This window comes from Rhea pennata, chromosome 4 (genome assembly GCF_028389875.1).
Source record: "Rhea pennata isolate bPtePen1 chromosome 4, bPtePen1.pri, whole genome shotgun sequence".
Taxonomy (NCBI): Eukaryota; Metazoa; Chordata; class Aves; order Rheiformes; family Rheidae; genus Rhea; species Rhea pennata.
In genome coordinates, this window is record NC_084666.1 from 334,116 (window position 1) to 345,741 (window position 11,626).

The following is an 11,626-nucleotide window of genomic DNA, read 5'->3' on the forward strand; positions in this document are numbered from 1 at the left end:
ACCCTGCAGGCACCCTGGCAGTGACTGCCTGGGTGGGGGTCGCAGGGGGCTGGGGGCCACAGCACACTTCCACCTGCCCCACAGCCCCTCCTCCCTGCCCCCTTCCTGTGGCTCCCACCAGCCATGTGTTGCACCCCGGAGCTGCCTCCCCCCCCACTGAGCTGCCCCATTGCCCCAGCACAGGATGAGCTGCCCCGTGAAGAGCAGGAGCAAGGGCTCCGGGGGGCTCTGTGGAGGGGTCCCACCCAACGGTCCTGCCCATATCTGGCCAAGCCCCCAGGGCCCCTGCAGCCCCCTGCATCCTTGGAGCCCCCACACTCCCCCAGCCCCTCGAGTCCCTGTCACCCACCTGCAGGGTCCACAGGACCCCAGAGCCCCTGGCACCCCCAGCCCCTGGCACCCCTCCAGCCCCAAAGGGTCTTGCATCCCTGAAGTACCTGTCACTCCCTAGGGCCCCTGGAGCCCCCCAGGTCCCTTGCACCCATAAGCCTCTGGCCCCCTCAGAGCCTCCAGCACCGCCCGTGGCCCTGCAGTTCCCAGACGCCCAGCATCTCTCAAGGCCCTGACATCCCCGCAGCCCCACGGGGGTGCAGGGCAGGTGGGTGCCGGGGTGCAGAGTGGGGATGCCGGGGTGCAGGCTGGGTGGGTGCCGGGGTGCCGGGTCTCCAACATCCCCGGACCCCCAGCACCTGCAGGGTCCCGACGCCCCCCACAGCCCCCGGGTCCCCAGACCTCCAGCACCCTCCAGGGCCCCGAAGCCCCCGCAGCCCCCTGGTTCCCAGACCCCCGGCATCCCCAGCGTCCCGATGCCCCCCACAGCCCCCGGGTCCCCAGACCCCCAGGGTCCCCCGGGGCCCCCGCCCCTCCCGGCCCCCCGATCCCCCCGCGGTGCTCTGCTGCCCCCTGGCGACGGCCAGCGGAACAAGACGCAGGCAGCGGCCTCCCTGGTTGGCCGCGACTGCCGTCTGTCAAGAGATCGGCCCCGCGCCATTGGCCCACCGCGAGGGGACTCCCGCCCCCGGGGAGCGGGGCAGGCCCGGGGGGGCGGCAGCCCCGCGAGCGCCGGGGGGCGCGCGGGGGGGCACACTCGTGACCCAGGGCCGCGGGGGGGGCACACTCGTGACACTGCGGCGCGGGGGGGGCAATCTCGTGACCCAGGGGGGTGGGGGGCACACTCGTGACCCAGGGCCGCGGGGGGGCACACTCGTGATCCCGGGGCGCTGGGGGGGGCACACTCATGACTCAGGGGTGCGGGGGCGCACACTCGTGACCCTGGGGTGCGGGGGGTACACTCGTGACCCCGGGGCGCGGGGGGTACACTCGTGACCCAGGGCCGCGGGGGGGGCAATCTCGTGACCCAGGGGGGCGGAGGGTACACTCGTGACCCCGGGGTGCGGGGGGGCACACCCGTGACCCCGGGGCCCGGGGGGGGGCACACTCGTGACCCTGGAGTGCAGGGGGCGCACACTCGTGACCCCGGGGCGCGGGGGGGGGCACACTCGTGACCCAGGGCGCGGGGGGGCACACTCGTGACCCAGGGCCGCGGGGGGGCACACTCGTGACCCCGGGGCGCGGGGGGGGCACACTCGTGACCCCGGGGTGCGGGGGCGCACACTCGTGACCCTGGGGCGCGGGGGGGCACACTCGTGACCCCGGGGTGCGGGGGCGCACACTCGTGACCCCGGGGCGCGGGGGGGCACACTCGTGACCCTGGGGCGCGGGGGGGGCACACACTCGTTACCCCGGGGCGCGGGGGGGGCACACTCGTGACCCCGGGGTGCGGGGGCGCACACTCGTGACCCTGGGGCGCGGGGGGGCACACTCGTGACCCCGGGGTGCGGGGGGCGCACACTCGTGACCCAGGGCGCGGGGGGGCACACTCGTGACCCCGGGGTGCGGGGGGCGCACACTCGTGACCCCGGGGCGCGGGGGGGCGCACACTCGTGACCCCGGGCGCGGGGGGGCACACTCGTGACCCAGGGGCGCGGAGCCCGCGGGCCCGGCCGAGCCCCGCGGCGGCGGCTCGGAGCCCCTCGGGAGGGCGCGCGGGTGCCGCGGGCTCCCGCTGTCCCCAGCCGACCCGGCCGTGGCAGCGGCCCCGCGCGGGGCTCGGGCTCCAGGCGGGCGGTGCGGGCCGGACGCGGAGCCCGGGGCGGAGGCAGAGGGTCCCCGCGCGCCCCGCCGCCGCGCCCGCGGCTCAGCACCGGGGCCAGCGCCGCCGGGCGGCGCTCCCCGCCGCGCCCGCCAGGGGGCGGGCGAGCTCCGCGGCGCGGCCGCTCCCGGCGTGCCCCGCGCCGGGCCCGGCGCGCGCGGGGCCCGCCGGGAGGTGTAGTCACGGCCGGCGGCGGCAGGCCCCGCCCCGAACCCGGAAGTGAGTGAGGAGGCGGAGGAGGTTCTAAGATGGCGTCGCCTCCTCAGGGGGGCCCGATGGCGATCGCCATGCGGCTGCGGAACCAGCTCCAGGCCGTCTACAAGATGGACCCGCTGCGGAACGAGGTGAGCGGGCCGCGGGCCTCGCGGGGCCTGCGGGGCCGGGCCGCCGCGCATGCGTGGGCGGAAGAGGGCGCCGGCGCCCGCGGCCCGGGGGACGCCGGGCAGCGCGCAGGCGCCGTTGCGCATCCCGTGCGAATGGCGAGCCCGCCCCTGCGCGTGCCGCTGGGGCGCGGAGCGGGCCGGGGGGGGGGGCGCGGGGGCGGGGCCAGGCGGGGGGCCGGGGGGCGGGGGCAGGCGGGGGTGGGGGGGACGAAGAGGGGCGGAGGCGGCAGGGGGCGGGGCCAGGCGCGGGTGGGTGGGTCGGGGGCGGAGGGGCGGGGCAGGCTGTGGTTGGGTGAGGCACGGATGGAGAAGTGGGGCGGGGGGAGGGGCCACGTGCAGTGGGCGGGGTCGGGAGAGGGCGGGGCGGGGCGCAGTGGGCGGGGCTCGGCTGGGGCACAGGGTGGTGCAGTGGGTAGGGCAAGGTGGGGCAGGGTGAGGTGGGGTGGGTGGGGCCAGGGGCGGGTGTGGGTCAGGGTCAGGTGTCATGAATAGGTGCAGGGGGCGGGGCCAGGCGAAGGGGGCGGGGCATGGGTGCGGAGCACTGGTGAGGGGGCGGGGCCAGGCGCGGGGGCGGGGCCAGGCAGGGCCCAGGTGATTTAGGCCCAGCCCCAACCGGCCGCCGCTCCGGTCTGCGGGGTTGGCGTGGGGCTGCTGGTGCCGGAAGCCTGCTCCCTGCGGCGCTGTGCCCGCGGCTGGGCGGCGGGGGTCGCTGCAGCCGGCAGCCCTCGGCTCCGCTCTGCCCCCGCGCGCTGGGCCGTGGGGCTCTGTTGCAGGTGAGCCGGGGACGAGGCTGGGGCCTGCCCCGGCGGCTCTGCTGGCCGCTTCCGGCAGGCTGGGGCTGGAGCCCTGCGCGGCCACGCTCCCAGCACGGGGCCCCCAGCCCCACGGTCTCCCGGGTTGGAGCGCTAGCTGGCTTCCCCGGGCCGGGCACTAGGTGCCACAGGGCCCAGCAGCACGGGTGCAGTGCCTACGAGCTGCCAGGGCGGGCAGGGGCTGCCGCTGGGGGGCAAGAGCCTGCGGTAGCAGGGAGCGGTGGTGCAGGGCACCCCTTTGCGTCAACCGCCGCGTGGCTTTGGGGTGCTGCGGAGCCTCGTGACGGGCACATATCCTTGCAGGAGGAGGTGAAGGTGAAGATGAAGGAGCTGAACGAGCACATCGTGTGCTGCCTGTGCGCCGGGTACTTCATTGACGCCACCACCATCACCGAATGCCTGCACACGTGTGAGTCCCCACGTGGTGGCGGCAGCAGCCTGCCGCGGGTGGACACTCCAGCCCTAGCTAGGTGCCTCCGGCCAGGCACGGAGCCCAGCCCCACTGCCCGGGAAGTGGGAGCCAGGTCGTGCTGTGCCCTTGCTGGGCTCTGGGCACAGCCTCTGCCAGTTGCCGGGCAGTCTGTGCTGCCCTGGGACTGTGGCTCCTGCCTGCAGCAGATGTCTCCCAGACCAACCACCAGTTGACACTCAGTGTCTGGGGGTGCAGGGCCATCCCACAGTCCCAGCTCCTCTGACATCTCGTCTGTCTTGCTGCAGTCTGCAAGAGCTGCATTGTGAAGTATCTGCAGACCAGCAAGTACTGCCCCATGTGCAACACCAAGATCCACGAGACGCAGCCTCTGCTCAACCTCAAGCTGGACCGTGTCATGCAGGACATCGTCTACAAGCTGGTGCCTGGCCTGCAGGAGAGTGAGTGACCCAAACGGGAGTGCCTGGGGTGAAGGAGGGAAGGGCTCTGCAGTGCCCCACGGCAGAGGGGGCCGGTCAGCTTGTGGGATCTGCTCCCTGGCACCAGTCTCCTTCGGGAACGCAGTGGGGAATGGCCATGCTGAGCTGCGTGTGAGAAGTGCCCAGAGGAGAGGCAGATGGAGGAGACTGCTGGCTCTGTCGTTCTTGGGAGATGCCTCCCTGCAGGGTGCAGTGAGAGTGCTGGTGGGTCTGGATTTTCAAGATATTTCTGACTGCCTCTGTGGCCTCTGCTAGCACATGAGCAGCCCTGGGAAGGGGTTGGGGGCAGCTTCATGCATAAAAGCAGTTTCAGAGCAAGGAAAAAGAAGGCAGGAACAAATGGCCAGTGCTCACAAAAGAGGGAGGTGGCAGGGGCCCTGCTGGGTTGTGCCGCTGGATATGTGCGTGGAGCAAAGGAAGGCGGCAGTTTGCTGCTGGCTCGATGTTGTTCAGGCACTTTACATCAGGTGTGGAGACCTGCAGAAAACTCTCATGGCCCAGAGCAGCACTCAGCTTGTTTGCTTGGTGCTGCTGGGTTAAGTAGCTGCTGCTCCCACCCAGGGACTGGGTTGCTGCAGATTGGAGAATGGAGCTGGGTTTAGAAGTCCGTGCTTTATTAAGGAGGTGTTTTTAACCCTGCTCAGCTCTCTGATCTCATCGCTCCGGGTCTTAGAATCAGTTGTGTTTGGCACAGTGGGGTCTGAGCTGTGGGAACAAGAGCTACTTTAGCCGGGACTGCCTCTGAGAGGAACGTCCCTGGAGCCAGAGTGTGAGTGACTGTGCGATTAACCCAGCAGCGAGAGTCGGCGGTGATGAATGCAAAGCAGCGCACATGGGGAGAGCAGCCCCGGCGCTGCAGGCACAATGGTGGCCTCGAGATTAGCCGCTCACTCAGGGCAGAGATGGGGAAGGCTCTGGGGATATTTTGCTGGAAACGTCAGTTTGCCGCTCAGCAGCAGTGAGGGAGCGAACGGCTGTTAGGCATCGTCATGGAGTAACGCAGAATAAACAGAAAATGTGATTATGCTGCTGTAGGAATCCAGTGCAAGCATGCAGCCTGGTCCCTGGCCCTCCACCCCAGAAAGGAGAGAAGAAAAGCAGGGAACAGTTTGGAGAGGAATGATGAGCGTGTGGATGGTGTCTGGGTCAGAAGAGAGTAACCAGGCGGGGCTCTGCAGCCTGCAGAGTGGTGGGTTTTGGTGGCGATCCGCAGGGTGGTGCAGAGAAGGTGAACAGGGAAGGAGTATTTGTGGCTTTTTGCTGCACAGGAATGGTTGGATGTTTGCTGAACTGCCAAGCCGCGGGAAGGGCAGCGTGGAGCTGGGGGACTCCCCGCCTCTGGGAGTCACGGGGCTAAACCTGGAGGAGTTCAGGGATCAGCCGGGGCTTGGGGTACAGCCGGGGAGCGATGTCCTGGCCTGACTCCTGCCCTGAAGGCTGGGCGTGGGGGCCGTGGGGTGCGGGGCCGGCCCTCAGCACCGCTCACCTCTCTCCCCACAGGTGAAGAGAAGAGGATCCGTGAGTTCTACCAGTCCCGTGGCCTCGACCGGGTGACGCAGCCCAGCAGCGAGGGTGTGCTGCTTGCGGGGAGCTGCTGGCTCTGCGCCGCGCGAGGGGCCGGTGGGCGGGGGATTGGCCCACACCAGCTGATTGGGGGGTCCTGGGTGCAGATAGAGGGGCCGGACCCGGGGGGGGCGCTCGCTATGGCACCTCTAGGCGAGACCAGCTGCTGGCTCCGCGCTGCCCCGCTGCCAGCCCCAGCTCCCAGCCCTGGCTGCGGGATGCGGGGTGGCTCGCTGGCTGCGCTGGGCCCTGGCCGCCACAGCCGGGCCATCGGGACCGCGGCGTGCCGGCGCTGCAGGGGCGGCAGCAGGCTGACTCCTGCCCCGCTCTGTGTGCCTCCCCAGACCCGGTCGGGGGCGACCCCATGGGGCTCCCCTACAGCAGCTTCGATCACTCCCGCGCCCACTACTTCCGCTACGACGAGCACGTCTCGCTCTGCCTGGAGAAGCAGAGGTGAGTGCCGCTGGCCCTGCGTGGTCCGTACCGCAGGTGTGGAGCAGGGCGGGCACACGGGCGATTCACTGTCCCTCTCTTGCTGCTGCCTGGGGGCAAGGGGACCCAGCTGAGGCCTGGGGCTCCCACCGCCCCTCTCCTCTGGAGCTGCCCGTGCTGTGTGCTCCCCTCCCAAGCAGCAGCCCCTGCCGCATGGCTCTGAGCTTTAATAAATGCAGGGAGGGCGCGCTGCGCAGCTGCCTGCTGGCTCCCGACAGCAAAGTCAATAAGTGGCAGCTCTGGGAGCTGTAATGGGATCGATGGCTGCAGCTCAGCTGCCGGCCCCAGCCGCGGGCCAGCGCGCGAGCCAGCGGCCTGTCCCGGTGCTGCCAAGCGGGCCCAACTCCACGTGTGCGTGACGGGCAGAGCGAGGGGAGCGCCTGGGCAGGCGGGGAGGGAGATGCTGAGGGGCCGGACCTAGCCCGGGGCAGCGCTGCGCTGGGGCCCGAGAGCGGGCGGCATGCCCACGCCAAGCCGCAGGAGCCGCCAGCCCTCGGATGTGAGCCAGAGCTGTGCCTGGGGAGGGGGCAGCGGCGGCTTACGGACCTTCCCTGGCGAGCGGGGTGCCGGGCAGCGCAGGGCCCCCGCCTCCCTGCGTGGGAGCTCTCGGGCTGCCCCTGCTTTTCCTTCCACAGCTCCAGCAAGGACAAGAACAAGGCTGTTCTGCAGGTGAGCGCAGGGCTGAGCGGGCACTGAGCGACGTCTCTGCCGTTTGGCCGTGCCCCTGAGCGCTGCGAGTGCCCTCGGGCATGGCCTCATGCCTGAGTGTGTCCTCGGAGCAGGGAGGAAGGGCAGAGCCCTCCCTCCAGGCTCGTGTGCGACGCTGGGGCGTGGTTCGGCCTGTTGGGTCCCAGAGGGAAGGGAAGGATGTGCAGATCGTGCCTTGCCGTGTGGGTGCCGGGCCCGGCGCAGGGGTCCATGGGGTCAATGGGGCTCCTGCGGTCCCCCCTGTGACCAACTCTGCCCCCTTGCAGCAGAAGTACGTGAGATGCTCAGTGCGGGCACAGATCCGGCACCTGCGGAGGGTCCTGTGTCACCGCCTGGGGCTGGCGCTGCAGCACGTGAGTGTGGCCCGGGGCCGGGCTGGGGGCCGGGAGCGGGGCCCGCAGGCCCCAGGTGACGCAGCGTCCCCGTGCCTAGGTGCAGATCCTCTTCAACAATGAGATCCTCCCCGACCACATGACGATGAAGCAGCTCTGGCTCTCGCGCTGGTTTGGCAAGGTGGGTGTCTGCGGCGCGGGGCCACGGTGCCTCCTGCCCCCACTGCTGAGGCTGTGCCGCCCCAGTGAATCCGGCACAGCACTGGGCCACCGAGTTCCCATCCTGGGCTGGGAACGGTCAGAACGGGTGGGAAGAGGGTCTGGCAGGGGCCAGGCCTCCCGGGAGAGGAGGCTCGGTCAGGGAGCAGCGTTCACCGAGGAGCCTGCGGAGCGGCAGGGAAGCGGTGAATCAAGGATGATTAATGTTGTTGGTTGTAACGAGGACCTGGGGCACCCGCCAAAACACGCAGGCAGGCAGCAGGCATAGAGCAAAGCCAAGGCAGTGCTTTTCCACGCAGGTCAGAAGTGTAAGCAGGTCCCAGAAGGGGTTAGACAAGTTCATGGACTGCAGCCCCATGGCTATTAAATGCTGTTTGGGGCCTGATGGGCCGGGGAAGGATGGCTGTCACCCACATGCAGGATCTCCTGGCAGGGTCTGGGAGGGTGGGAGGGGACAGGGTGGCAGGTGAGAGGGCTGTGAGGTGCTGCCCTGAGGCCAGTGTGGGGGCACGTGCCCGGGGGGTGAGGGGCCGCTGCCCTGACTGTCGCTCCTTGTCTTGCAGCCCGCACCCCTGCTGCTGCACTACAGCATCAAGGACAAGAGGAGGTAGGGGCTGGGTGCGGGTGCTGCCCACCTGGAGCGCAGCCCTGCTCCGCGCCCCCAGCCCTCCCCACTTCCCCTAACTTAATACCCCCTCCTGCTCGAGTTTATTTTTTGAATAAAATTGTTGAAAATCTCCTGATTGGTCCCTCCTCTGGCAGGAGGGAGTGGGGCTGGGGCTCCTCCAGTTGGGGTGAGCAGGGGGCTGCTGCTGCCCTGGCCCCTCTAGGAGGAAGGTTGCATAGGGGTCAGGGCAGTGCCCCTCCTTCCCCCCCCCCCAAGCCCCCAGTGCTGCCAGGATGGGGTGCAGCATGGGGCTGTGCTGCGGGGAGCAGGAGTGCAGCACTGGGGGCTTGCACCATGGGCTGTGGGGCTGCACTCTGGGCTGCAGTGAGGGGGACAGGGGCTGAGTTGTGGGGTGCGTGTGCTGTGGGCGTTGTAGGGGTCAAGGAGGGGGGCTGTGGGGTGCAGCGCAGGGGGGATGAATTGCAGTGCATCATGGCCCAGGGCTCGGCTCATGGGTGCGGTGCTGGGGGGGCAGGTGTGGTGCAGCAAGGGGTGCCACGAGCAGGGGAGAGGGGCTGGGGGCTGCCGGAGGTGCAGCGCAGGGGACGAGGGGCTGGAGGTGGGCGGTGCGCTGGGGAGCGCAGTGTGGGGACGAAGAGCTGTCTGTGGGGCGCGGGGCAGCGCCGTGGCCGCGGCCCCACGAGGGAAATCGCCTGCTGCCGCCCACGCACACTGAGCCCTACTGAAGTCGGGGCCCTTCGGGGGCCGCCCCCTCACCCCACCCCCTGCTCCGCTAATTAGCGCCCCTGCGGAGGCCGCGCACGACGCGGCCCCCGGGGTGCTGCCGTGGGAGCCGCCTGCAAACGTGATGGCGGCAGCGGCCCCCTCCCCGGAGCAGGAGCAGGTGCCCCGGCTGCGCTCAGCCCGGGCCGCGGGCGGAGCCGCGCCGCTGCCGCCGCCCTGGGCGTCTCCTCGGGCTCCCGCGGCCGCGCTCCGCCGCTGCCGGAGCCGGAGCCGGAGCGGCGCTGCCCGCGCGGCGCGGCGCGGGGCTCCCGGCGCTCGCTGCCCCGGGACCGCTGCGGCGGGGGGATCCGGTTACCGGCCCCGCGGCCCAGCTGCCGGCCGTCCCTCAGCGGGGCGGCGGGGCCGGGCCGGCGGCGAGCCGGGGCCGCCCCGTGTCTTTCAGCAGCGGCTCTGGCAGCGCGGCGCTGTCAGCGGGGCCCGGCTCCGCGTTACACACCGCAGAGCAGGAAGCCGGCGCGGGCCCCCCCGGCGCATCCCGCGCCCCCTCCCTTATCAGCGGCCGCGAGAGCACAAGGAGCCTAATTCAAACCAACTGCGGGGCTGACGTTGGTAAATGAACATCCGCGGCCCCGGCGCGGCTGGACGCCGGCGCGGGGCGGCGGCCGAGCGGTGCCCCCCATGCCCGCTGCCCCTGCCCACGGCCCGGCCGGGCCCCGTCACTCCTCTGGGCCTGGGGGCTGCGGCAGGGCCGCGGCAGCCCCCCCGCGTCCTGGACACCTCGCACCCCCCATCCTGCCAGTTAGCATTGCCTGGCACGGTGGGGTAAGGGGGCGAAGCAGGGGGGGGTCCAGCTGAGCCCAGGGGTGCAGGGCGATCTGGGAGGTGAGAGCAAAACTGCGGGTGCAGGGGGAGCTCAGAGATGCTGGGGGAACCTCGGGGTGCGGGGGAGCCCCGGGGATGATGATAAAGTCGAGGTGCAGGGGGACGCCAAGGAGCAGGGAGAGTCCAGGGATGCAGGGAAGCTCAGGGGTGCAAGGGGAGACCGGGATGCAGGGGGAGCCCAGGGGTGCACCCCAGAGCTCCCCAGTCCTGCAGGGACCCCAGGAGCCCCCAGCCCCGTGGGGACCCCGGGAGCCGGGCCGGGTAGGCAGTGATGGACATGCTCAGCTGGGGGATTAACAGGGCCAGGTCTGCCGGGTAGGCTCAGCCCTCTAAGGGTGGTGGGGACCCCTCGGCCGCACGAGCGGGGCAGCCCGGCACTCCTCGGGGACACTGGGGAATGGAGCAGCTGCAACCGTTCCTGTGGGCTCTGCGCACAGCAGGGACAGTTCTCAGCCCCCCAATCCCCTCCGAACTGCCACCCTCCTGCTGCCCCCCTCAGCCCCACTGCCCCTTGCAAGGGCTCACCCTCCTCTCCCTGTTCCCCCTTCCACTGGACCCCTGGGTGCTAGCTCTGTCCACAGCGTGGGGATAGGTGATACTGTGGGGCTGTTATCCCCATGGTGGATGCTGTTGGGCTGCAATCGCTGTGGGGGGGTTGCTGTGGGGCTGTGGGCCCCATGGGGGATGCTGCGGGGATGTGGTCCCCCTGCAGGAGGCTGTGGGGCTGTGGCCGGGTGGGGGCACCCCTGCGCCCCACCCGGGGTCGCCAGCACCGCTGCCTCTCAATACCTCCCAAAATGGGGCTGCACCATGGGGCGGGGGGCACTGCTCTCCTTGCCCAGCCCCTCGTTCCCAGCACCATGGGGCGTCCGCCCATCCTGACAGGCGCTGGGGACCCCAACGCGCTGCTCAGCACCTGCCAGCGGCAGCCCCACGCCGCCGCGCTGGGGCGGCCCTGGCTCCTGTGTGCCCACAGCCGGGCCCCACACCCCAGCCCCACACCTTGGCCCTGCACTGCAGCCCCGTGCCCTGGCCCCACACCCCAGCCCCACATCCCAGCCTCACACTGCAGCCCCACAGCTCAGCCCTGTTCCCCAGCCCTGCATTGCAGCCCCACAGCCTGGCCCCATGCCCCAGCCCTGCACTGCAGCCCCACAGTCCAGCCCTGCACCCCGGCCCTGCACTGCAGCCCCACAGTCCAGCCCCATGCCCCAGCCCACACTGCAGCCCCACAGCCCGGCCCTGTGCCCCAGCCCACACTGCAGCCCCACAGTCCACCCCCGCACCCCAGCCCACACTGCAGCCCCACACTCCAGCCCTGAACCCCAGCCCTGCACTGCAGCCCCACAGCCCGGCCCCATGCCCCAGCCCTGCCAGCTGCACCAGGCCCCGCCGGGGTGTGCAGCCAGCACCCTCCCGCTGCCGCCGGCATGCTGGCACGGGCAGGCTGGCATATGGCTGTCATGGTGGGTATGAGCTGTCACGTTGGAGCGGAGAAATTACCTCGTAACGAGGCGTGCTGCAGATTAGGCTAATGAGAAAATCAAAACACAATTTAATTCCTGTCACCGCCTGATCGTCTTTAAACGACTCCGTGCGGTTCTGACGGGCCAGCATGCTGTGCCCGCACGGCCTCCGGCGCCGTATGGCGCCTGCTCCTGCCGGCCCCACGCGCCCGCCCTGGCGTCGCTCCATGCACTGCTCCCACCCCACACGCCTGCCTCAGTGTCGCTCCATGGACTGCTCCCATCCCATGCGTCCGCCCCGGCATCGCCCCATGCACCACTCCCACCCCACGTGTCTGCCCTGATGTCACTCCATGC

General features: G+C 70.7%; 1 protein-coding gene across 6 annotated transcripts; it reads left to right on the plus strand.

Annotated features, from left to right (window-relative positions):
* Positions 1-2,327: 2,327 nt before the first annotated feature.
* On the plus strand, positions 2,328-8,308 carry PCGF1 (polycomb group ring finger 1). 6 transcript variants are annotated; one of them, XM_062574508.1, is made up of 9 exons: positions 2,328-2,496; positions 3,651-3,756; positions 4,065-4,217; positions 5,757-5,828; positions 6,164-6,272; positions 6,947-6,980; positions 7,286-7,372; positions 7,452-7,532; positions 8,134-8,308. In XM_062574508.1, exons 1-9 carry the CDS (start codon positions 2,401-2,403, stop codon positions 8,179-8,181), a joined length of 786 nt encoding a protein of 261 aa, XP_062430492.1. In that variant the 5' UTR covers positions 2,328-2,400; the 3' UTR covers positions 8,182-8,308. The 6 variants fall into 6 exon arrangements, 3 of the variants coding, with proteins under 3 accessions (XP_062430492.1, XP_062430494.1, XP_062430493.1); XM_062574510.1 differs by having other exon boundaries at positions 7,458-7,532; XM_062574509.1 differs by having other exon boundaries at positions 7,289-7,372.
* The last annotated feature ends 3,318 nt before the right edge of the window (positions 8,309-11,626 follow it).